General features: G+C 54.0%; 1 protein-coding gene and 1 long non-coding RNA gene across 2 annotated transcripts in view; one reads left to right on the top strand and one right to left on the bottom strand.

The window, feature by feature from the left end:
• LOC119517074 (CREB binding protein) overlaps window positions 1-13,815 on the top strand; it is a 179,598-nt gene extending 165,783 nt beyond the window's left edge. Inside the window, 9 exon segments of the mRNA XM_037813571.1 lie at window positions 926-1,076; window positions 1,442-1,588; window positions 2,225-2,338; window positions 3,439-3,604; window positions 3,997-4,164; window positions 8,020-8,181; window positions 8,592-8,873; window positions 10,788-11,447; window positions 11,449-13,815. Coding sequence (XP_037669499.1) covers window positions 926-1,076; window positions 1,442-1,588; window positions 2,225-2,338; window positions 3,439-3,604; window positions 3,997-4,164; window positions 8,020-8,181; window positions 8,592-8,873; window positions 10,788-11,447; window positions 11,449-12,933 — 3,335 coding nt within the window. The 3' untranslated portion in view covers window positions 12,934-13,815.
• On the bottom strand, window positions 6,488-23,212 carry LOC119517081. Its single transcript, XR_005213467.1, has 3 exons — window positions 22,326-23,212; window positions 19,286-19,372; window positions 6,488-9,078 (listed from the first exon to the last, which is right to left on the bottom strand). It is a non-coding gene; the product is annotated as an uncharacterized LOC119517081 (long non-coding RNA).
• Window positions 23,213-23,264: the final 52 nt, after the last annotated feature.

Genomic DNA, 23,264 nt, shown 5'->3' with positions numbered 1-23,264 from the left:
CAGAAACACTCAAGGAATTACAATCTAATCAACACTGATAATGTCTGCCCACACAAGATTACATCAAAGATAATGGCATTTGGGGGACACAATATATTCAAACTGGCACAGACACTTAGGTTGCTTCCACATTTTGGCTTTTGTGAATAATGCTGCTGTGAACATTGGTGTACAAGTGTCTGTCTGAGTCCCTGCCTTCAATCCAGTTGATGCTAAGGGACTTTTCATTTACACACACATTGAAGTGGGAGGGATTGGAGCCAAATTTGGTTACCGTCCTGCCTCCGGATGAATTTTTTTTGTTTTATAAAAGTTAAAATTTAGCACACCTATAAAATAGCAGACAGCCCCTGGGTGATGTGCTTGGTTAGTCTGTTGCAGAATATTCTGTGCACCCTGTTAGATGCTTAGGGACTCTCCTAAGAGCTAGGCATGAAGGGGAGGGCCCCGGCCACTGAGTGCTCTTACACCATCCATTTCCCAGGTGTGTGCCAGCCTTGCCCTCCAGGAGAGCAATAGCAAGTTCCCTGTTTCTGTGTAGTGTTCCTAAAGTATAGATAGACTCTGGAAGCAGGAAGTAGCGTGGCTGGTGGACTTACAGGGACCGCGGCGTAGCCTGCCAGCCGCATCGGAAGGCCTCTCTCCCAAAGCCTTTTGGTCCACAATGGCACCTGTGGCCAGGGCAGAGTGTGTCTTACTGGTCAGGTCTCTGAATGCCAGGTCCTTAGGTGTGGGATGGCAGAAAGCAGGGCTGCCCACTGCTCTGTCTCTTCCTCGGACCCTCCCGCTTTACTTCCAGACTCGGGCCTACTCTGGTGGCTCTTCTACCTCTTACACACTGAAAGAAGCGAGGTGACCTGCATTGCCAGTGGGCGGTTCCAGCAGCCATCCGCAGGCTCTCAGCTGCTCGCTCTTGGCTTTCTAGGGTTGCAGACGACACGACTGGGAAACCATCTGGAAGACCGAGTTAACAAGTTTTTGCGGCGGCAGAATCATCCTGAAGCTGGGGAAGTTTTTGTCAGAGTGGTAGCCAGCTCCGACAAGACTGTGGAGGTCAAGCCTGGGATGAAGTCACGGTTTGTGCACTTGGTTTCAGTGTGGATGTGGTTCTGTTCATGAATCGGTGTCTCCACCCTACCTGGATGACAAATGCCCTGCTTCCGAGTGTGATGTCCTCATTTAAAGGCTTTTCAGTGGTTAGCCTATGGCCAGCCCTTCTCCCGTACCCCAAGCAGTATTTCCAAATTCACGAAGGCAGTTAAAATTGATGGGTGAAAGAAACAGTGCCAGAGAGACTTGGATCCTGCGCTGAGGCTGCTGGCCTGGGGCCGCTCTGGGGGTCCGGCGGCGGCCTGACCGGGTTAGAGCTTCCAGGCTGGTTTGTGACCACTCTTTGTAAACAACGATGGATGCAAATGTCAAGCTCTTACTTCTGTTTCAGGTTTGTGGATTCTGGAGAAATGTCTGAGTCCTTCCCGTATCGTACCAAAGCACTTTTTGCTTTTGAGGAAATTGACGGAGTCGATGTGTGCTTTTTTGGAATGCACGTCCAAGAGTATGGCTCTGACTGCCCCCCTCCAAACACAAGGTAGTCTCCATCTCCTTTTTGGGTGTGTGTCTTTTAGTGTGTGGTGTTACAGCAGGCCAAGGTATTAAAAGTGTTTTAGAGGAAGCTGTGTTCTTTAGTACTGGATTAAAATAAATTAAGCCACAACTAACTAACCAAATAGGTTGGTTTAATTTTCCCACTGAATCAGTGGAAAACGAGAGGTTTTGGTAACTCTTTGAAGCATCCTGTGTTGTGAGTGCACATGGGCCCTGGCCCCGTGTGGCTGTGCCTGACGGAGCCCAGGTAAAGCGCGGGAAGATCAGCAGTGAGAGGGTGGGATGAGGGCACGCGGTGGGCCTGGCGGGCCCCAGTGCATGGGCAGGCAGGACCTGGTGACAGGGAAGTGAGTGGCTCTCCTTAGCTGACCGTGATCTTCCCACAGTTGGCGAGCGATGCCATCCCTTCTTTTGTCCGGCAATGAAGCGGATTCCCGTTTCATTGATCGGCAGTGGCTGTCGTGATGGGGGTTTTAGCATGTTTTTTTCAGCAGCCAGTGTAAATACTATTGAAACAAAACCTATTTCTGGAGCTTTTGGGGCGGGGGGGGGAGCTTGACTTTGGTTTCAAGTTTGGGTGGCTCTCTAAATTTTAAATTTCTCTCCTTTTCCTCCCTAGGCGTGTGTATATATCTTATCTAGATAGTATTCATTTCTTCCGGCCACGTTGCCTCCGGACAGCTGTGTACCATGAGATCCTAATTGGATATCTAGAATATGTGAAGAAATTGGGGTGAGCTTAGTTTAAATTATTCAGAACTAACAAGAACTTGACTTTTATTCCCTCTGAATATTTACTTTGTGGAATAATGTGAGAATATTTTTACGTTTCACGTATCTTTGTTTTAACTTCATAGGGTAGATTCAAAACTTTCTAAAGCCCTCCTTTCCAGACTCTCACTTGGGCCATGTGTATTTTGTAACTTCCTGGCTCAGTGAAAGCTATTTCCTTGCCTTCTGCTTTCTTTTCTTACTTTTTTCCCCTCTAGTCTGTTTTCTTGTTGATTTCCTTGAGGCATATTTTACATAGAAAATTCACCTATTCCAGATGTACAATTCAGTGATTTTTAGTAACTTCACTGAACAAGGGGTGTGCCGCTATGAACGTAAATCAGCTTCAGAACATTTTGTTCCCCCAATAAGATCCCTTGTGCCCATTTACTGTTAATCCTCATTCCAACCCTGCCCCAGGCAACATTTATAGATTTGTCTATTAATTTTCCTTTTTGGGCATTTCATACAAATGGAATCCTACATTATATGGTGTCTCGTGTCCAACTTCTTTCTTTCTCTAGTACTTTGTTTTTATACTTCCCAGATTTGAAAACGTTAGACATATTTGACAGAAGTGTCGTGATCGAATGAATGACTTCTCTTTTGATTTTAACCCCTGTGGAGATAAATACTCAGCTGCTTTTCAACCGCAAGAGAAAGTGATCAGGACGTTGAGTGTGTGCCACGGTTTTTCCCGCAAGCCCGTGGGCTCCCTGGCTCTGTGAGGTGGCCGCAGGGCTCCATAGCAGCTGCTGTGGCCCCGCCAATCTGACCCCTGCCCCATGTGTTCAGCCTGGGAGTGGAGCATCTTAGGGCCAATTTCCAGGGCTTGCAGTTTGCTTCCTCTCTCCATGGCCCCTGTCCCCAACACACTGTTTGGGATTCTTTCTGAATCTCTTACCACATTCTGCCACTAACATGATCAGTTCTTTGTTTTATTTCTTTCTTTATAATTATTTCTGTCCTTGCTTTGGTCCTTGTTAGTCGGCTATAACTTCTTGAAGGCAGGGATCTGGTTTCACTGAACACTTCTGTTTGAATTTTGTCTGTGTACTATAGGTACGTAACAGGCCACATCTGGGCCTGTCCCCCCAGTGAAGGAGATGATTACATCTTCCATTGCCACCCCCCTGATCAAAAAATCCCCAAACCAAAACGACTTCAGGAGTGGTACAAAAAGATGCTGGACAAGGCGTTTGCAGAACGCATCATTCACGACTACAAGGTACCCAGTGTGGAGGGACCGGGTGGCTTTTTTCACAGTGATTCAGGTGTATTTGTGTGTCTTCCACTAGCATTCAAACCGTTCATGTATTCATTTACAAGAGATCAAAAGCAAAAAAAAACAAAAGCATGAAACAAAAATGTAGACGCGCCTCATGCAGATACGGAGATTTTTACTTCTTGATCTGAATACAGCACTAACGTTCCTGTTTAAGTCATCTGGTCTCTGTAGCTCACACACCTTGACAGTACCACCAAGTTGTTTTCCAAGAGACCCAGGATGTCCTGTCTCCTCAGGCAGTCGTCTGTGCCTTGCTGTTGCGCCGCACATGCTCCGGCCGGGAGCACCCCAGGCCCCTGCCATCTCATTGCTGTGCTGTGTTCGTTCTCCAGGACATTTTCAAACAAGCAACCGAGGATAGGCTCACAAGTGCCAAGGAACTGCCCTATTTTGAAGGTGATTTCTGGCCCAACGTTTTGGAAGAGAGCATTAAGGAACTGGAACAAGAAGAAGAAGAGAGGAAAAAAGAAGAGAGTACTGCAGCTAGTGAGACCACCGAGGTAAAAACCCTCCTCCTGATCATCCCCACCAGCCCTGGTCTGTGGGAGACCCGGGTGGCGTCCACTGCCGGGAGCTGGGGAGCTGGGGCTGCAGCCCGGGCTCGTATTCGTGCTGCAGGTAGCATTCTAGCAGTTAGAGAACCGGGTGCCCTGTCGGGTTGATAGGAGGTGGGCTTCTTCCTGTGGTGGTATTTTCCTACATAGCCGCCATCGTCACCCTCTGCGGGGAGAGCCATGCTGGTCACGAGCGACGCGTGGGCTCTGGGGAGACAGAGCGTCTGGGTGGAAAGGTGAGCAGGTGCTGGCATCTCCTCTTGCAGGTGAGCAGGGCGGGCAGGGGCTGGACAGGTAAAGATGAGAAAGGGGGCATCCCGTCACAGAGCCCAGAAAACAGATACAGGATTGGTTGTAGTCAGAAGCCAGTCAGATTTTAAAAATTACTTAAGGGTTGAATGGAGACCCTTGGATGCCAGGCCGCATTTGTTTCATTACAGACTATTGCCAACCCCTCCCACCCAACCCAGCCACTCGTTGGTATTTGTGCTTTGATGCGATCACCGCATACTAAGAGCCTCCTGGGTCCCAGGCTCCATTCTAAGCCCTGAAGTCATGGATGGAACAAACCCACCCCTGCATTTAAAGGGTTTATGTTCTTGTAGGAGAAATTCAAAAAATAAAAAAATTCATGCATAGTATACCTTTCAGAAAGTGGTAGGAGCTAAGAAGAAAGTGAAGTGCAGGGCAGAGAGGGTGGGTGGAGGAGGCTTCGGGGAGGGCGTCTGGGAGGTGATATTTGAGCAGAGGTGGAATGATGAGAAGGAATCCCTCATAAGGAGATCTAGAAGGACCTTCCAGGCAGTGGGAAGAGGAAGGGGAGAGCCGAGTCAGAAGGGAGTGCACCGTGTGGGATCGTGAAGGCGGCGGGCCTAGCAGAGACTTACGAGCGAGAGGCGGGAGGGGTGCACGGGGGGCGAGAGTGGAGCAGGGAGCCCTGTTCGTGGTGCTTGCACTGACCAAGGGAGAGGTGATGGTGCAGCTGTGGACATGGTGAAAAGGAAAGGATGTGTTTGGAGAGTGGCAGCCCCAGGACTTGGGGTGGGTCTTTGTGGCAGGTAAGGGAAAGGCATGCGAAGGGGGCTTCCTGGATCGAGGCTGAGCAGCCGAGGCAGGGCTGCTGCCCCTGAGACGGGGGAGCTGGGGCAAGGTTAGAAGGAAGAACTTGGGGGGTGAAGCAGGAATTGGTTTGGACAGATGAGTACTGTGATGCCTGCTCATCTGCCAGAGGAGATGCAGGACCGGGGGCTCGGGGCCGTTGTTGGGGTCATCAGGGTGAGGATGGCATCCAAGCCGTGGGTCTGGTGTGTGAGCACGTGTGCGCTGTGGCTGCCGTGCACACTCACCCTCCCACTCGCACGGTGACCTGTCGCTTTGCAAGGCCCTACCCTTACCTCTGGCAGAGCCAGGAAACACGAACCAGGGCAAGGCCGGTGCTTGTGCCCCCTGGTTCCCGAGGCAGGATCTGTTGCCCCCACCTCCCAAGGGTGGCTGGTCCTCTCCAGGGAATGGCGATTGGCTGCTCGAGAAGGCCCTCTTCCTCCCCAAGATGATGCGGGAAGACTTCGGGGACAGCCACATGTGAGGTGGCTTTGGGGATGGGCGAAGCTTCCATGCTGACGTGGCTTTGCAGCAGGAGGAGGGGCTGCTGATTCTCTGAAGTTTCTCTGAGGGCCTTCTGTGTGCCTGTCACTGCGCAGGTGCCCCAGGGGCGAGGGGGCCTCAGGCTGTGCGCCGAGATTGTAAAGGCGCCCAGAAAGGTTGCGGAAAAGGGGCCCTGGGCCAGGGTGGAAGAGTCTGTGCCCAGCCACTGAGCTCCCGGAAGTTCCTGCAGAGCACAGGGTGCCCAGCCTCGCCCTCCCTAAAGCAGGGCTCTAGGGGGGACACGGGCCCAGGTTTCGTGTGCCGGCCAAGGAGAAAGGCTGCTGTGGACGGGGTGCTGGTCTCCTGTGGCCGGCTCATGGTGCAGAGGTGACGGGCTGCTCCCGGGTCACTGAAGGTCATGTTCTTGAATAATGAAGGAACTGGGAAATGCTTGCGTTCATGTTAAATGGGGAGGAAGCAGGATGCCACTTCTGGGTGGGCCCCCAGCCCTGTGGAGAACATCGTAGGTGCAGACATGCGCAGGGGTGGCCCGGGGACGGAAGGCGGGCAGGCTGCTGCTCCAGGCACAGGCGCTCAGGGCTTTATTTTGCTTTTTATTTGTGTTTTCTAAATTTTACACAATGAATATATTTCTTTCATGAGTTTTTTTTAAATAGACTTTATTTTTAGAACAGTTGAAAGTTTACAGGAAAATTGCCAGGGTAGGCGAGATGCTGCCCCCAGGCTGCTCCTTGGTAGTCCCCATCTTTCTTTTGTGCGACCCATCCACTACCTTCCATGAACCGCTTTGATCCGTTGTCGTTAACTAAAGGCTGTGCCTTCTCCCACCGCCTTCCTTTCCACCTGACGGCCTCTTGCCGTCCCAGCAGCCCCCCCAGGATCCCACGTCACAGTCACCCGCCGTCTCCTTAGGCCTTGGCTGTAGATTTTTCTCAGGCTGTCCTTGTTTTTGACGACTGCGACAGTTTTGAGGATGCTGGGTGCTCTACAGGGTGCCCCCTACTGGGACCTGTGACTTGCTCACAGCTGGACTGGGGTGCAGGGCTGGGGGGAGGACCCCAGATGTGAGGGCCCCTTTCATCACTGCACTGAGGTAGGGGCTATCACCGTGACTTAGGACCATTGTCTTTCATTTTTTAAAAATATTTATTTTCAAAACAAGTTCTCCAGAATGAAAGGGTCAGAAATGCATGAGTAAAATAACCCTGGAAAATCACCCTTCCTGCACACAGCTGTCCCTTTGCTGTGCTGTGAGGACCGTGGAGAGCCTCAGGGCAGCATAGCTCTTGGGATGCCCAGGAAGATCTCTGTAGAACGTTCTTGTCGGCAGTATAGTTGGAGCCAAAGCATGAGGTGCCGGGATGCTGGGCTGGGTGAGAGGCTCTTCCCACAACACCCCAGCCGGTGCCCTCGTGTGGGAAGGCACGACAGGGTGAGACGCAGCTGAATCTTCCCCCAGACTCACACTTCCCTTCATGTGCTCAGTCTCTCCCGTTAACGTGACCTTCCCTGCACCAGATGTGGTTCCCTTTTTCACCTTGAGGTGTAAGTGTAAAACAGGCAATAGGAGCTTTTAACTGAGGATTGAGACCCTCTGACCATCAGCCAAATTATTGCGGCACTAACGGTGGGTTTCAGGCCTGAGCGGGCCTGGCAGGAGGGGAGCTGGGCCTGGGAGCTGTCCCACCCTGTGGCACCTGCAGGAGGCCGCTTGGGAGACTCTGCTCGAACCAGGCCACCTCCTGTTAGCACCCTCACTTGTCTCCCCCGAAGACCCGCACACCTGGGGTGTTGGGAGCCTTTCTATGGCAAGAGGTGATGTGGTCAGAATCGCAAGTGTGTGCTTACCCTGTACGATGAAGGGGAATCATAGAAAGTGGCTTCCTCTGCCTTGCATCAGTGGATTCTGAACTCAGTATTTTGCATATATCTTTCCCTTCACAGGTAGCTGAGAAAGTTCCAGCAGTCCTTACTTTACGTTTGTGTGTTGCCACAGTACCCACTTGCTCCTGGCCCAGTCCTGCCCCTGCTTCTCTCCTCATCCCTTTCCTGAGCAGCTTCTTCGAGGGCAGTTGTGTGTTTACAGTGCAGATCAGAGTCACCCAGGGGCGACCTGCCTTAGCTCGGGCTTCCTGGAGCCCCCAGGTGTGGGAACAGGAGGCCGGGCTGGTCTGACAACTTTTCATATTGTTACAGGGCAGCCAGGGTGACAGCAAGAATGCTAAGAAAAAGAATAACAAGAAAACCAACAAGAATAAAAGCAGCATCAGCCGAGCCAACAAAAAGAAGCCCAGCATGCCCAACGTGTCCAACGACTTGTCCCAGAAGCTCTATGCTACCATGGAGAAGCACAAGGAGGTAGTGGCGTGGCGTGGGGCTGGCCAGGGGGGTTGGGGGGGGTAGAGGAAGAGGGGCTGCCAAGTGCTGGTGCCCCACCTCTGGCCAAGAGGAAGGAGACAGCATCTTGGCTATCTCTCCCGCTGCTCAACATGCAGACAGACAGACAGACCTCCTGCAACCTCACTGGGCTGTGTCAGAGCAGCAGGCACCCCTGGAGGGCAGAGCTGGCTGGCGGGTTCGCACCTGCAGTTCTGCTGCAGGGAGCATGACCACTGGAGCACTCCTGGGGCGCAGGCGCCGATCCCGCCCGGCAGCCCTCTGTCCTGCCCCGGCTGCAGAGGCACGCAGAGCGTCCTGGGCCTGCAGTGTCACGCAGCTGCCTCTCCGCTGGGCTGACGACGCTGCTCTCTGCCGCTCTCCCCCTGTAGGTCTTCTTCGTGATCCACCTCCACGCCGGGCCTGTCATCAACACCCTGCCCCCCATCGTGGACCCTGACCCCCTGCTCAGCTGTGACCTCATGGATGGGCGCGATGCCTTCCTCACGCTTGCCCGGGACAAGCACTGGGAGTTCTCCTCCCTGCGCCGCTCCAAGTGGTCCACGCTGTGCATGCTGGTGGAGCTGCACACGCAGGGCCAGGACCGCTTCGTCTACACCTGCAACGAGTGCAAGCACCACGTGGAGACACGCTGGCACTGCACCGTGTGCGAGGTAGGCGTTGCTGCTGGCCTCTGGTCCCGCCTTGCCGCCTGCCGCGCTCATAGGGCTTCCTGCACCTCGACGGGAATTCGCAGCAGACGGTGGCTTCTGCTGGGCGGGCGAGTTGGTGTCCGAGGCTGTGGGACGTGCTAGCTGCTTGTGCACATTCGCTTCAGGCAGAAAGGGGCATTGCAGGTTGAACGGTTAGACAGCCGGCCTTTTTCAGGAGGAAAAAGCGACAAATTAAAAAGGCTGAGCTAGATGCTGGTCCTCTTGGGGAGACCTCAGCTGTTAGGTTGAGAGTGAGACACGGCACTCACTGGGTTCTACCACATGCCGGGCGCGAGGCTAGACACCAGAGCCCAAAGAGAAGCGAGGAGGAAGCGGGCTGCCCATCAACTGCGTGGTCTGGTTGGCTCGCTGGGGGACACGGGGAGGTGCTGGCAGGCTCGCCATGGGGGGCCGTGTGTGCTGGGCTGCCCCGCGTTCCCTGTGCAGCAGCGTGTGGTGAGCTGGGCCTTGCAGCCCTCCCGGGCACAGGTGTGGAGAGGCGGGGTCTCAGGTTTTGCCTTCAGCTGCAGCCTGTTCACCCTTGCTTCCTGCCCCAGTCATGTCCTGCTGAGGGACCGGCCACCCTCTGCCCTGCTGTTAGGTGTGGTGACTTTGCTCGGGGGTCTCAGCCCCTTGTCGCCTATTCCTGATGGACTGCGTGGCCATGCTGCTTTTTGGGGCTCTCCCTGGAGGGCTGGCCCAGGAGAAATGCTGTTGCCACCGCCGGCCCGCCCAGGGGCTGTGGCTTAGGCCTGCCCTTCCACATCCCAGATCTGTGCGCCACCGGCACCCCATCTCCTCCCCCGTTGGCACCTCTTTCCTGCCACCAAACCACAACTTGCTAGTACTGCCTTCCAGGACAGTCTCCACTGTCCTGTGGCGGCCGCGGCAGCTTTCTCTAGTGGTGGGGAGGGCAGGGTGTGTTTAGCAGGTCAGCGCACCCCCGTGCCATGCAGGCCTTCCCTTCAGAAGGCCCCAGCTTTGTGGCAGCTCTCTTCTTCGTTTCCAACCTTTTTCAACTCCTTTTGTTCCTTTTCTAACTTTTTTATGCAAGGATACTCATGGCCTTTTCGGGAAAGAGTTATCAGATCTTGGTCCTCAGTCTTTAGGTTTAGACTGCACTTTCCCGGTTCCCGGACACAAGCAGTTTTCCGAGCCTGGGGATTCCTTGATGGGGAGGGGGTGCTTCTCCTGGTGATGCCCCCCTGGGCCCTACCTGCTCGTTCCTGGGGGAGCTTCTCCTGGGCCTCCTGCAGGGCAGGTTGGGAAGGAGAGCTGTGGTTGCAGCCCTGCAGAACTCATGTGAACAGTGTGAGGAGCTCTGGGAGAAGGGGGGGAGCAGGGACTCCCCAGGGTGTCAGCTCAGGCTGTTGGGCAGTGCTTTGGAGAAAATTAGTCTTTAGGCTTCAGGATCCAAAACATAAGAGCAGGGAGTAATGGGACGTAGGTGAGATTTGTGGGTCACAGAGGAAAGAAGGCAAGTAAGTGATAACCATGAGCTTGTGGATCTTCCTTAACTGCACCTAGAAGCCTTGGGCACATGACTCCAAACCACTCTCTCCCTTCCTGTTTGCCCGAGAGGCCGCCTAAGCACGCGCCAGCACACCCGCGCGTGAAATAACAGGGTGGGAGGGAAGTATGGCCTGGCTCAGGGGGGCACCACCCAGAAGATGGGGAGGAGACAGGGAGGGTGGGTCTGGGGGTTTTCTGCACGGCAGAGATAGTCCGCAGAAATGCAGGTGCCAGGGGTTGGGCATTTTTGCCATCTTCTCCCCTCTCGGCAAGCACAGACTCAGTGGCCGCGGGCGTGTCAGGGTGGCCGGGGTGCGGGCCCCGCGCGGGCTGACGCTGGTTTGTCTGCTCTCCTTGTTGAAGGACTACGACCTTTGCATCAACTGCTACAACACCAAGAGCCACAACCACAAGATGGTGAAGTGGGGCCTGGGCCTGGACGACGAGGGTGGCAGCCAGGGTGAGCCGCAGTCCAAGAGCCCCCAGGAGTCGCGGCGCTTGAGCATCCAGCGCTGCATCCAGTCACTGGTGCATGCCTGCCAGTGCCGCAACGCCAACTGCTCCCTGCCGTCCTGTCAGAAGATGAAGCGGGTCGTGCAGCACACCAAGGGCTGCAAGCGCAAGACCAACGGCGGCTGCCCCGTGTGCAAGCAGCTCATCGCCCTCTGCTGCTACCACGCCAAGCACTGCCAGGAGAACAAGTGCCCCGTGCCCTTCTGCCTCAACATCAAACACAAGCTCCGCCAGCAGCAGATCCAGCACCGCCTGCAGCAGGCCCAGCTCATGCGCCGGCGGATGGCCACCATGAACACCCGCAACGTGCCTCAGCAGAGTTTGCCTTCTCCTACCTCAGCTCCGCCCGGGACCCCCACACAGCAGCCCAGCACGCCCCAGACGCCGCAGCCCCCCACCCAGCCCCAGCCCTCGCCCGTGAGCATGTCACCAGCCGGCTTCCCCAGCGTGGCCCGAACTCAGCCCCCAACAACAGTGTCTGCCGGGAAGCCCACCAGCCAGGTGCCGGCCCCCCCCGCCTCCCGCCCAGCCCCCGCCTGCCGCGGTAGAAGCCGCCCGGCAGATCGAGCGCGAGGCCCAGCAGCAGCAGCACCTGTACCGAGTCAACATCAACAACAGCATGCCCCCGGGGCGCACGGGCATGGTGACTCCCGTCAGCCAGATGGCACCTGTGGGCTTGAACGTGCCCCGGCCCAGCCAGGTCAGTGGGCCCGTCATGGCCAGCATGCCACCCGGGCAGTGGCAGCAGGCCCCCCTGCCGCAGCAGCCGCCCATGCCGGGCCTGCCGAGGCCTGTGCTGTCCATGCAGACCCAGCCGGCTGTGGCCGGGCCCCGGATGCCCAGCGTGCAGCCACCCCGGAGCATCTCGCCCAGTGCCCTGCAGGACCTGCTGCGGACCCTGAAGTCACCTAGCTCCCCCCAGCAGCAGCAGCAGGTGCTGAACATCCTCAAGTCAAACCCCCAGCTCATGGCAGCTTTCATCAAGCAGCGCACAGCCAAGTACGTGGCCAACCAGCCCGGCATGCAGCCCCAGCCCGGCCTCCCGGCGCAGCCCAGCCTGCAGCCCCAGCCCAGCATGCATGCGCAGCCCGGCCTGCAGAACCTGAGCGCCATGCAGGCTGGCGTGCCGAGGCCCGGCGTCCCACCGCAGCAGCAGGCCATGGGCAGCCTGAACCCCCAGGGCCAGCCTCTCAACATCATGAACCCGGGGCACAACCCCAATATGGCGAGCATGAATCCCCAGTACCGAGAGATGCTGAGGAGGCAGCTGCTGCAGCAGCAACAGCAGCAGCAGCAGCAACAGCAGCAGCAGCAGCAGCAGCAAGGGAGCACTGGCATGGCGGGGGGCATGGCCGGGCACAGCCAGTTCCAGCAGCCTCAGGGACCCGGAGGCTACCCCCCGGCCATGCAGCAGCAGCGCATGCAGCAGCATCTCCCCATCCAGGGCAGCTCCATGGGCCAGATGGCGGCGCAGATGGGACAGCTGGGCCAGATGGGGCAGCCGGGGCTGGGCGCAGACAGCGCCCCCAACATCCAGCAGGCCCTGCAGCAGCGGATTCTGCAGCAGCAGCAGATGAAGCAGCAGATGGGGTCCCCGGGCCAGCCCAACCCCATGAGCCCCCAGCAGCACATGCTCTCAGGACAGCCCCAGGCGCCGCATCTCCCCAGCCAGCAGATAGCCACACCCCTCAGTAGCCAGGTGCGCTCGCCAGCTCCCGTCCAGTCCCCGCGGCCCCAGTCCCAGCCGCCACATTCCAGCCCGTCGCCGAGGATCCAGCCCCAGCCGTCGCCACACCACGTCTCGCCCCAGACTGGTTCCCCCCACCCAGGACTCGCAGTCCCCATGGCCAGCTCCATCGATCAGGGACACCTGGGGAACCCCGAACAGAGTGCAATGCTTCCACAGCTCAACACCCCCAGTCGGAGCGCGCTGTCCAGTGAACTGCCCCTGGACGCCACCGGAGACACGCTAGAGAAGTTCGTGGAGGGTTTGTAGCATTGTGGGAGCACCACGGCCCCTTCATGCCCTCGGACCTTTTGTACTGAAAACCCAGGCATCTAGGCTCTTTTTATTCCTAGATGGAACCGCTACTTCCGAGCCATGGAAGGATGGATTGCTGTTTAAAGAAACAATACAAAGAATATATTTTTTTGTTAAAAACCAGTTGATTTAAATATCTGGTCTCTCTCTCTCTTTTTTTTTTCCTGTTTTTTTTTGTTTTGTTTTGTTTGGGGGGAGGGGGGTTTTGTTTGGATTCTTTTTGTCATTGCTGGTGACTCATGGCTTTTTTTAATGGGAAAAACAAGTTCATTATATTCATATTTTTTATTTGTATTTTTGAGACTTTAAACATTTATGTTTAAAAGCAAGAAGAAAAATAATATTCAGAAACTGATTCCTGAAATAATGCAAGCTTATAATGTATCCCGATAACTTTCTGATGTTGCGGGAAGATTTTTTTCTATAGTGAACTCTGTGGGCGTCTCCAAGTATTACCCTGGCGATAGCAGTGACTCCTGTGTGCACACACACGCACACCCCCACACACATCTATCCACACATCCTGGCTTAAGCCAGACTCTTGTCTTGCAGATGTAGAAATTGTTGCTTTGTTTCTCTGATAAAACTGGTTTTAGACAAAAAATAGGGATGATCACTCTCTTAGACCATGCTAATGTTAATAGAGAAGAAGCATTCTTTTCTTTCTTCTATGTGAAACTTGAAATGAGGAAAAGCAATTCTAGTGTAAATCATGCAAGCGATATAATTACTATAAATAAGAAAATTCAAGAAGATTCAATCACTGTATAGAATGGTAACGTACCAACTCATTTCTTATATCATATTGTTAAATAAACTGTGTGCAACAGACAAAAAGGGTGGTCCTTCTTGAATTCATGTACATGGTATTAACACTTAGTGTTCGGGGTTTTTTGTTATGAAAATGCTGTTTTCCACATTGTATTTGGACTATGCATGTGTTTTTTTTCCCCATTGTATATAAAGTACCGCTTAAAATTGATATAAATTACTGAAGTTTTTAACATGTACTCTGTTCTTTAAGATCCATGTAAGAATGTTTAAGGCTTTTATTTATTTATATATATTTTTTGGAGTCTGTTCTTTGTAAGGTTCTGGTTGTTCGCTCGGAGAGGAGAGGCGGGGGCCCGGGCCATGGTGGTGAGAGCCGGGTGGCAGCCGGGAGAGCCTGGGGGCTTCTCTCCAGAGACTGAGGCCGTCGGGTCTGCGCTGGCCCCACACAACTGAAGCTCACGGGTGAATTCCATCCACAAAGTTACGTGCGCACCTTGGTTTCAGACAGCACCTGGCTTCCCGTCTGCTTGCTTCTTCTGTCTTCCCTCCCCGTCTTAGCCATCCCCCCCACCCCTGCTCCAACCCTCAGTAGGGAGGGCTTCCTGCAGGTTTCTCAGGCAGTAGCCCCCTCCCCCTTCCTATATACAAACCCCACAATAGTGCCGAGAGTACTTTGGGGACTGGACATGGTTCCCGACTTCTCCCCACGAATTTAGGTTCAGTAGGGGAGTCCTGCTGTGGCCTCAGCGACACTGGGCATGCAGATAAGGCTCCAGCCATTGGGTTTCCATCCTCCTCTAGAAAATTCAGGCAAGGGGCTGCCCTGGAGGAGGCTGAGGAGAGCCACTTTCTGGAGCAGTAACATTTGCGCCCTGGCTGTTGGGGGGCACTTGAGTGCGTGAATGCTGTAAAATCACATCTCAGAGGGGCACCATGGGCAGAAGAGCTGAAGCTTATCTCTAGTTGCCACCCTCAAGAGACCAATGATGAGTCCAGTGTCTTTTATCCCTAGTCCCCAAACCAAAGGGTGGTGTAGATTGCACAAAGGGGGATGTGCTGGTGGTAAATTTTAAATTCATGGCCCAGATAACTTCCCTTTAAGCCTTTAGGTTCACAGAGATATTTTGAAAATACATGATTTTAGAATCAATTTGAAGAAACCCTTAAGAAATTGGAAGGGTACTTGCTAGTTTTAATACAGGGTTTTGTATCTTGAGTTTATTTTAATAATGTGTCAGGTAAGAAAAAGACCATCACCTACATCCCCCAGCCAAGCCCATCTACAGCCCATCCCAAGAAAGGAAACTCAAGACCATGTCCCTCCAGAGAAGACGCGGCTGCCCCTGCTCAGCTTGCTGGCTCGTGCACGTCCGTGTTCCCCGCGCCCCAGGCTCCCCTCTCCCCCAGGGGCGGGCCCTGGGCCCTGCGTTGAGACGAGGGAGAGCCGGGCTCCGAGCCGCTCCCCATGCGGTGCTCTCCCAGGCGTGCAGCCTTGAATGTGTTCAATAAAGAGCATCTTTTCCAGGCTTTCCAGAATTCAGAACTTTGTGTACCAAACTCCCCCTTTTTAGATTCCACGTCCCATAGCCCACTTAAGCAATCAAGATGTCAGAGGATGGGGCCGAGGGTGTGGGCATGCTAAGAGCCCTAAGCCTGTCTTAAGGAAACCTGTAAGAAAGCTGGAAAGCCCTGCCACTGTGTCTCATGCTGTATACTTAAAAGGAGAAGAAAAAAGTGCTATATTTGTGCTCAAAAAGAGGAACCTTGAAATGTGCTGGTGTTGATAATAAAAGCTGGTAAAACTGCTTGTATTCAAAGATGGTTCCAGTTGGCTTAAGACCCTCTGGGTTAGCTTAATGGTTAGTCATTCTATATTGAAGGTGCTGAATTGAGTTTGTCTCGTGCATGCGTTTATGTTTTTGAAAATTCAGCATGCTAGAAACACCAACGGAATGAAATCTGTGTTTCTTGAGGTAGAGAGGCTTCTGCTTCTCCTAAGTTAGTCTCCAGTCGAAGACCTGTTACTTTCTTCTCCTTTTGACTACTATAAAATGGAACCAAAGATTTCATTTGAGCCAAGATGTGCTTTTCGCACTCCATGGGAATATAAGCTACTGTTATTTTTTCTTAATCGCCTTTCATTAAGGAGGTGATTGGGTGCTGCTGGCCAGGGTGCCACCAGGGAGCAGCTCCACAAGGCCAAGGTGCGCTGCTTGAGCCGAGGTGGGGATGGGTGGCTTCAGGGTCCTACGGGCCCCTGAAACAGAACGTTCCGTGTGTGTCACTCGTGTGATTTTACTGCACATACCAAGACAATAGAAAGTCATGAGTGGGGATATGTAAGTCATTTACAAAGTTCTAAAGGAATTAGAACTTTCAAGTGAATTGTAGTGTCTAGGCCAACAAAGGAAAGCCTCTTGAATGTTCATGAGTAGATGAAAATGTTTTGCAGTTGGCCTAAATTGTTTATCAAGTGATGGTTTCAACATGTTCGCATCTTTCTATGGAGGAGTCACCTGGACTCATCATAGATGTATCACTGTTAACTTAATACCCTACACTGAAAAATCCAAAGGGAGCTGACAGCTGTGAGACAATTGGATTAAGAAAGTGCTCATGTATTTTTTAAGGGGATTGGGAAGAAACTGAGGCATGAGCTCAGACCATGAAGGCATGCCCCCAAGGTGGCGGTGGAGGTTGAGGGGGTGATGCTGAGGGCATCGCCTGGGCAAGGCCCTTGACCTTGACTGAGCCCCCAAACCCGGCTTTCCTCCCCTGAACAGGACAGTTGAAGAGGTGGAATAATCATCACATGCAACAAACGCTGCTGAAATGCGTAACTCCTCACCCTGACTCGAAGGAAGGAAAGCAGGCAGCTGAGTGGCCTGCCCGAGTTGGCATGAGCCGACCAGGCTTGGAAACTGCCTCACCCCTACCCTACCAGAAGTTCCTCGCAAACCCGCATTGGGGGTACTTAATATAAATTGTAGCCCAAAATTTAAGGGCTGCAACTGGACTATTAACAGAGCCCCTCAAATGGTGCCTAGAAAGTGAGCGGTAGCTGTCTGTGCAGGACTCTGGGACTCGCACTGCCTGGTTTGGTGCCCGCTGGAGAACGTGCCCCATGACAGGCAGCCCTGGTCCCTCCGCCCAAGGGCTCCACATCTCTCTTGTGTCCCCTGGGCGCTGGGCCAGCAGAAAGGAAGCCTTTTCATGAACCGATGGTTAAACATCTACGGGAATATCTATGTAATTCAGACTAAAGTCTCCTCAAGGGAGACTGTGGTGTTGAGGGAACGTCCCAAACTAGGGTGAGAACCTGCCTGCACAGGGGCTCCAGGGCTGTCCGGAGAGCCTCAGGAGGGGCGCCGAGGGCTGCAGCTTGGCACTGCCGCCCCAGATGCCTCCCCATTTCTTGAGCCGGAGCAGGCAGAGGCTGCCCGGGCCTCCTGCCGCCAAGGCTCCTTCCTGGTCCTCTCCGGCCTCCCACCCGCCGCCCTGGGCCCTGGGAAGAGGGTGGCTCCACATGCTCCTCCCCACGGGGTGGGTGGCAGGAGAAGGAGGCACATGTGGCTAAAAGGTTTGGGGACCAGACAGTGGCATTGCCATCTGCTCCCAAAGCTAGAAGACATAGAAGACACAGAAAAAGAAGGGGGTTAGATGTGGGGGAACCTCGCAAGGGCCACTGGAAGCCCAGGGATTTCAAGTCACCAGGAAGAGCTGGACCTCAGCCGGGCCAGGGCACAAAGGGCCGGTTCTCACTGTCCCCCCCACCCCGGAGCCCTGAGTTCCAAGCTCTGGTTTACCAGGCGAGGGAAAGGGGTCTTAGCGTGGAAAGAGGGCAGCTGTGAGCAGGTGCCAAGCGGAGGCCCCTTTCCTTCCGGGAGGGAATTTCTGGAATCCCCTCATAAAGCAAACCTACTGCTGCTTCTGACTTCATGGCCCTGGGTTGGTTCACTCAGCAAACGGGGAGCAGATCCTAGAACTCCATCTACAGAAGCTATTACTGCAGGAAGGTGCTGGGCTGGGGGACACCAAAGCCAGTTTGTGCTGGGCCCGATGAAGCCTTTCCCAGGGGCCATAACCGTGCAGGGCCTCGGGGTTTAGGAAGCACACCCACTCTTTTTCTTGATGCTACTGTTATGTCCTTAGGACAGTGCTTCTCAAACTCCAATGTGCACACGGAGCACCTGGGATCTTGCTAAAATTCTGATTCTGTAGGTCTGGATGGAGCCTGAGGTTGTGTTTCTAGAAGCTCCCAAGTGAGGCCAGTGCTGCTGGACCAGGCCACGCCTTGAGGAGCAAGGCCCAGGGGACCAAGAACCGACCATTTAGACTTTTAATTTGCCTTCGTCTTGTCTGGTCAAGCGGTTCTGTAGTCTTATTCATGGCCTGCATTCCAACAGGAGCCTTCTCTCCCTCTGTCCCGCGCTTCCCTCGGACCTGAGTAAGAACCTGCAGGCACGCGGCACCCACCATCCTCGGCGACAGTCCCAGGGTGCTGGAAACCCTTTAGCGCCCCAAAAGAGCTCCCTGACCATTTAGTTTGCCCCGGGGGACAAATAAGTGATGGGAGATGCCCTCAGCTATCCTTACCCTAAAGTTCATCTGAAAAAATGCAGATTGCAAAGAAAATAAAGAGCATTTGCCTTAGTGTAGGGGTGCCTGTGCACCTGCCAACCCCCCAGCTGATGTGCAGCGTCTGCTTTGCGCATTCTTCAGCACCCCTACTGAGTAAACTGAGGCAAAGCTGAGCGTCCCTCCCGCCGTGCGCCAGGTCATCTATAAACCTCAGGCCATGGGGGCCGCGGGGGCTGCAACACTCAGGTGTAACCAGGGCTCTGCAAGCAGAAGCCTTTGCTTTGCAGCTGTGTCCCCGGTGCTGCAGGTAGGTCTGCCGGATGATGGGCCCCTCTGCCCCAGTGCCCAGGAGGGAGATGGCACCTTCGGGGGACGAGAGTCGCCACTCCAACCATCAGGGAAAATGCCCATTTTGACTCATTCAAGGCCCTTTCCCCTGAAATTCCATTGGGTCAGCAGCACAAGAACTCTGACTGAGGGCACCCCCTTCACAGTGGAGGGGGTCTTGAGCTGCCAGCTGGGGCCTGATGCCAAGTGCCACTCAGGATACCCCCCCAGGGCATCTGGGACAGAGAGCCCAGGGCCCCTGGGCAAAGAGGGGCCAGTGCTATGGGACGCAGGTGGGGTGGGCCCTGCAGCTTCCAGAAGCCACACACAGGGAAAGGAGCAACCAGCAGCAAAGCCCCTGCCCTCCCCAGACAGCCTCCCCCTCTCCTCCAAGCATCTGGGGTTAGAATGGTGGCTCTGGAACTGCAGAGCCATTGGCTGGGCTCAGACACACACACACACACACACACACACACACACACACACACACACACACAGCCATTGGCTGGGCTCAGACACACACACACACACACACACACACACGGAGTTGCAGGTTCACTCACACACACACACACACACATGGAGTTGCAGGTTCACTCTGAAGTCAGGTCAAACTCGTCCTCACCTATCTTCCTTATGGTAAGCCATACACCCGAGCCTTCTGATTTGGTGGATATTTGATTCAATGCATCAGAGTGATCTCATCCACAAGCTGGAAAAACAAAAAAATGTGATCTGAGCTCTTCGCCAGGCCAGAAGTCACCTTTCAAAACACCAAGTGGTGACCCCAGCAGGGGCTCCAGGAAGGCCCCAGAGAGGACAAGGGACCAGCCAGGGGCTATCCGGCTAGTTGGTGGCCACGGGACCCCCAAGGGGGCTGGATTGACAGACGCTGCTGTCAGAGAGAGAAGGGAGAGAGATCTCAGGGTCCATTTGCTCCCGAAATGCATGGGGGCCGGGGGCATGGCCGTGGCACTTGTGCGCCCTGCAGAATGCGGGCTTATGATGTTCCCAGTGCCCCTCCATGGATGTGGCTGAAATAAAAGTGAGTGGCCACACCGGAGAGACAAATGGCCAAAAGGCACATGAAGAGCTGCTGCACGTCATTGGTCATTAGGTAAATACGAATCAAAACCACAAGGAAAGGGGTATGGGATGTTTGGAGTATTCTTTTTTATTTTTATTTTTTTCTTTATTTTGGAGTAATGAAAATGTTCTAAAATTAGTTGTGGCGGTGAATGCCCAACTATATGATACTATGAGCCACTGATGGTATACTTTGGATGGATCAATGGTATGTGATTATATCTCAATAAGATTGAAAAAACAAAAAACAAACAAACAAAAAAACACAGGGAGACATCACTTCACACCTACCAGGGTGGCTATTATCAAAAAAAAGCAGAGAAGTTGGAATCCTCTTGTGCATTGCTGGTGGGGATGTAAAATGATGCAGCCACTGGGGAAAATAGTTTGTTCCTCAAAAAGTTAAACATAGAATTACCATTATGACTCAGCAATTCCAGTCCTAGGTATAGACCCCAAAGAATTGAGAATGAACTCTCTCAGATACTTGGGCACCTGTTTTCATAGAAGCATATTCACAGTTGCCAAAAGGTGGAAACAGTCCAAGTGCCCACCGACAGAGCACTGGATTAACACAGTGTGGTCTATCCATGCAGTGGAATATTAGTCAGCCATGAAAAGGAGTGAAGTCCTGAGACATGCCGTGGCATGGGTAAACCTGGAAAGTATTATGCTGAGTGAAAAGACAAATACTGTAGGATTCCATTTACGTGAGGTATTGAGGACAGGCAAATTCATAAAAGAGAGGGCACCAAAGTGGGGTAAGGAAACAGGGAGTTATTGCTTAAGGGTGCAGTGTTTCTGTTCGGGATGATGAAAAGGTTCTGGATCTAGTGCTGATGTTTACATGCCATGCATTCAATGCCACTGAACTGTGGCATTTTAACCCTTACAAGGATTAAAATGGACATCTGTTTAACCATAACAAAAAAAAAAAAAAAAAATAGGAGCAGGGAGTGAATGTCCACTGGCAATGCAGAACAAAGCTGTTTGGGAAAAAAAAAAAAGACTCAAAGTTTTCCAGTGAAATTAGAAATATTCCAGTTAGTTCCAGGCCTTCAGATTCTCCCCACCACTGGAAAAGCCAGATCCTGCTAAGTGGTGGCACTGACTCCATGAAGGCCCTTGGGGTCCTTTGCTGGGTCCTACTGTCAGTGTGTGTGGAAGTGGGGTTCGGGGCCTGGCTTCCAGCCAGCTCTAGCTATGCTGTCTCAGGCAGGTCTCGGAAGATGGCAGGGGATTGGCGTTCATCAAACATACTTGTTAAGTGAACGGACAACATACTAGGTTTCTACTGGCCCCATGCTGAGCTGGCCTCTGAGTCCTAGAAAGGATGAAACGGACTTTAGGAGGCACACAAAACCCAATGCAGGTGGCACCAGGCCACAAGTTGCATCTCTGATGTTGGAAGCTTTGACGGCTCATGAGCCCAGGGAGAAGCTGAGGGTCACAGGCTCTCCACGCCGCAGCTGCCCTTCTCCCAGCATGGTCATTACATCTGCCTGCTGCCCCAGAGAAACCTTGCTCCTGAGACCTGAGCCCTAAGACAACCAGGGAACAGCTTTCAGACAATACCCAAAGGCTGCAGGACTGTCTGGAAGATTCTTTCCTCATCATCTCCATTTTTTAGCTTCAAAAACTAAGGTGTTTTATGAGAGAATCCATGAACTTGGGAAAAAATTTTTATCAGTCCTGGGACATTTCCACGCCAAGAAATACCTTTCAGCTGTGAGATCCCTCTTCTGGGGTTCTCCCAGGACATTGACTGGTGAGGGGAGAAGTTCACCTGGAAGTTGGTGCCTTGAACAAATAAGTGAAGGAAAAGGTAGGCAGTTGAATCTGCCTTTTCTTCACCGTGGGCATTTTTCACAGCCCCCAGCAGCTGTGATTTCTGGATTTCTCATACTAGCCATTGTGGCTGTCAGGAGACCCAGTGGGGCTTGCCCTCCCCAAGCCAGCTGTGCCAGCCTTTATTAATTCAACTCAAGTACTCTGCACCTAATCAGTTTTCCCTCCTTCCATGTCCTGTGCTTATGCAGGGACTGGGCTGAAACCTGCCCCTTCAGCACAGCTTTGATCCCTGGGCATCTGAGAAGCCACAGTTTCCCGGGCTGGCAGAGGACCCAGTCCCACAAGGACCTGTGGCTGAGGGTTTGTCTCTGAAGGCCACAGGCCGAGAGAGGAAGGACAGAAGGCCCTGTAGGTTTGTCTGGAGCCTGAGTCGGCTCTGGGGCTCCTATTCCCTACAGCCCCCCATCCTTAACCGAAGGCCAGGTTTCCCTCCTGCCTTTGCCAAATTCTACTTCCTCAAAGGCCTCCCCAAGCCAGATATATTGCCCCGTAAACCAGGGTATCAGCTCTCACAAAAGGAATGATTTCCTGAGCAGAGTGAAAAACAAATGAAATGTGAGGGTTGCGACCCTTTCATCCCCTGGGGAGTGGCTGCGGGGACATCCTGGAGACAGCTCTGCCTGGGACAGGCTCGGCTTGTCTGGAGCAGGGTGAGGGAGGGAGAAGATGCTGGAGAGCAGCGGAGACTGAGGCCCGCACAGCTGAGGCCTAGTGAGTTTGGAACTGACCCTCAGTGTCCCAGAAAACGCGGGGCGGCGCTGACTGCGGACTGTAGGACCTGGCTGCTGGAGAGAAGGGTGGGTGAGGTTGGGGCAGGGGGCCGGTAGGACACTGCTGGAGCCGCCAGGTTGAGCCCGAATCTGCCCATTCTTCCGTGTTCCTCTTCCAAGTTGCTTAAACCAGGAACTTGGGGATGGGGTGCTCATGCCCGACCTCTCCCTCCTGGCAGCGTTCCCCAACACGCCTCTCGCCCAACACCCCGTGGGGGACACTCGGGGCTCCTGTACTCCTTTGAGGCACTTGACACAATCTCAATTAAATCCGTTTTTCTAGGTATTTGATCGTGGCAGCTAATCTCAAACTTGGGCGTCCGCGAGGATTATCTGGGGACCGCGTCTGCAGGAAGCCGCCAGGGCCCCATCCCAGGGCAACGAAGGCTCAGGGTCTGAATTCCCAACTTGACCCCAACCTCAGCAGGGCGGAAGCCGCGTCGGGGCGCGAGGATTGGAATAAACCGGGTAAGCCCAGTTTAGCTGGTGGCGGAGGCTGCTGCGTCCACGTGTGGTGTAGACCAGTCAGGACGGAATTCCGCTTCTCATCCCTTTCAGCTGGGCGGCCTGCCTTCCAGCGGTCCGGACCCGCGGCTTCTCACCGACTTCCACGCCTCCTTGGGGGTGCCGCCATCGGCCCCGCTCGAGGGGTGCAGAAACTGAGGCCCGGCCGACGAGCGCGAGCCTGGGGCACCCCGACCACCCGCGACAGCGCCGCGCGCAGAGCCCGTCGCCCTTGACAACGCGACACAAGGTCACGCAGCCCCCGCGCGGGGACCCCGCCCCGGAGGCCCCCGCCGGCCGCCGAGCCCGCGTCCACCCGCCCGCCCGCGCAGGCAGCGGGCCGGGCAGCCCGGCGCCCGTCGTGACGTCACCCTGCGATGACGTCACCGCGCC

Source organism: Choloepus didactylus, chromosome 21, assembly GCF_015220235.1.
Source record: "Choloepus didactylus isolate mChoDid1 chromosome 21, mChoDid1.pri, whole genome shotgun sequence".
In the NCBI taxonomy this organism is placed as follows: Eukaryota; Metazoa; Chordata; class Mammalia; order Pilosa; family Megalonychidae; genus Choloepus; species Choloepus didactylus.
Note: the sequence above shows the minus strand (reverse complement) of the source record. Positions and strands in the feature narration are given on the sequence as shown.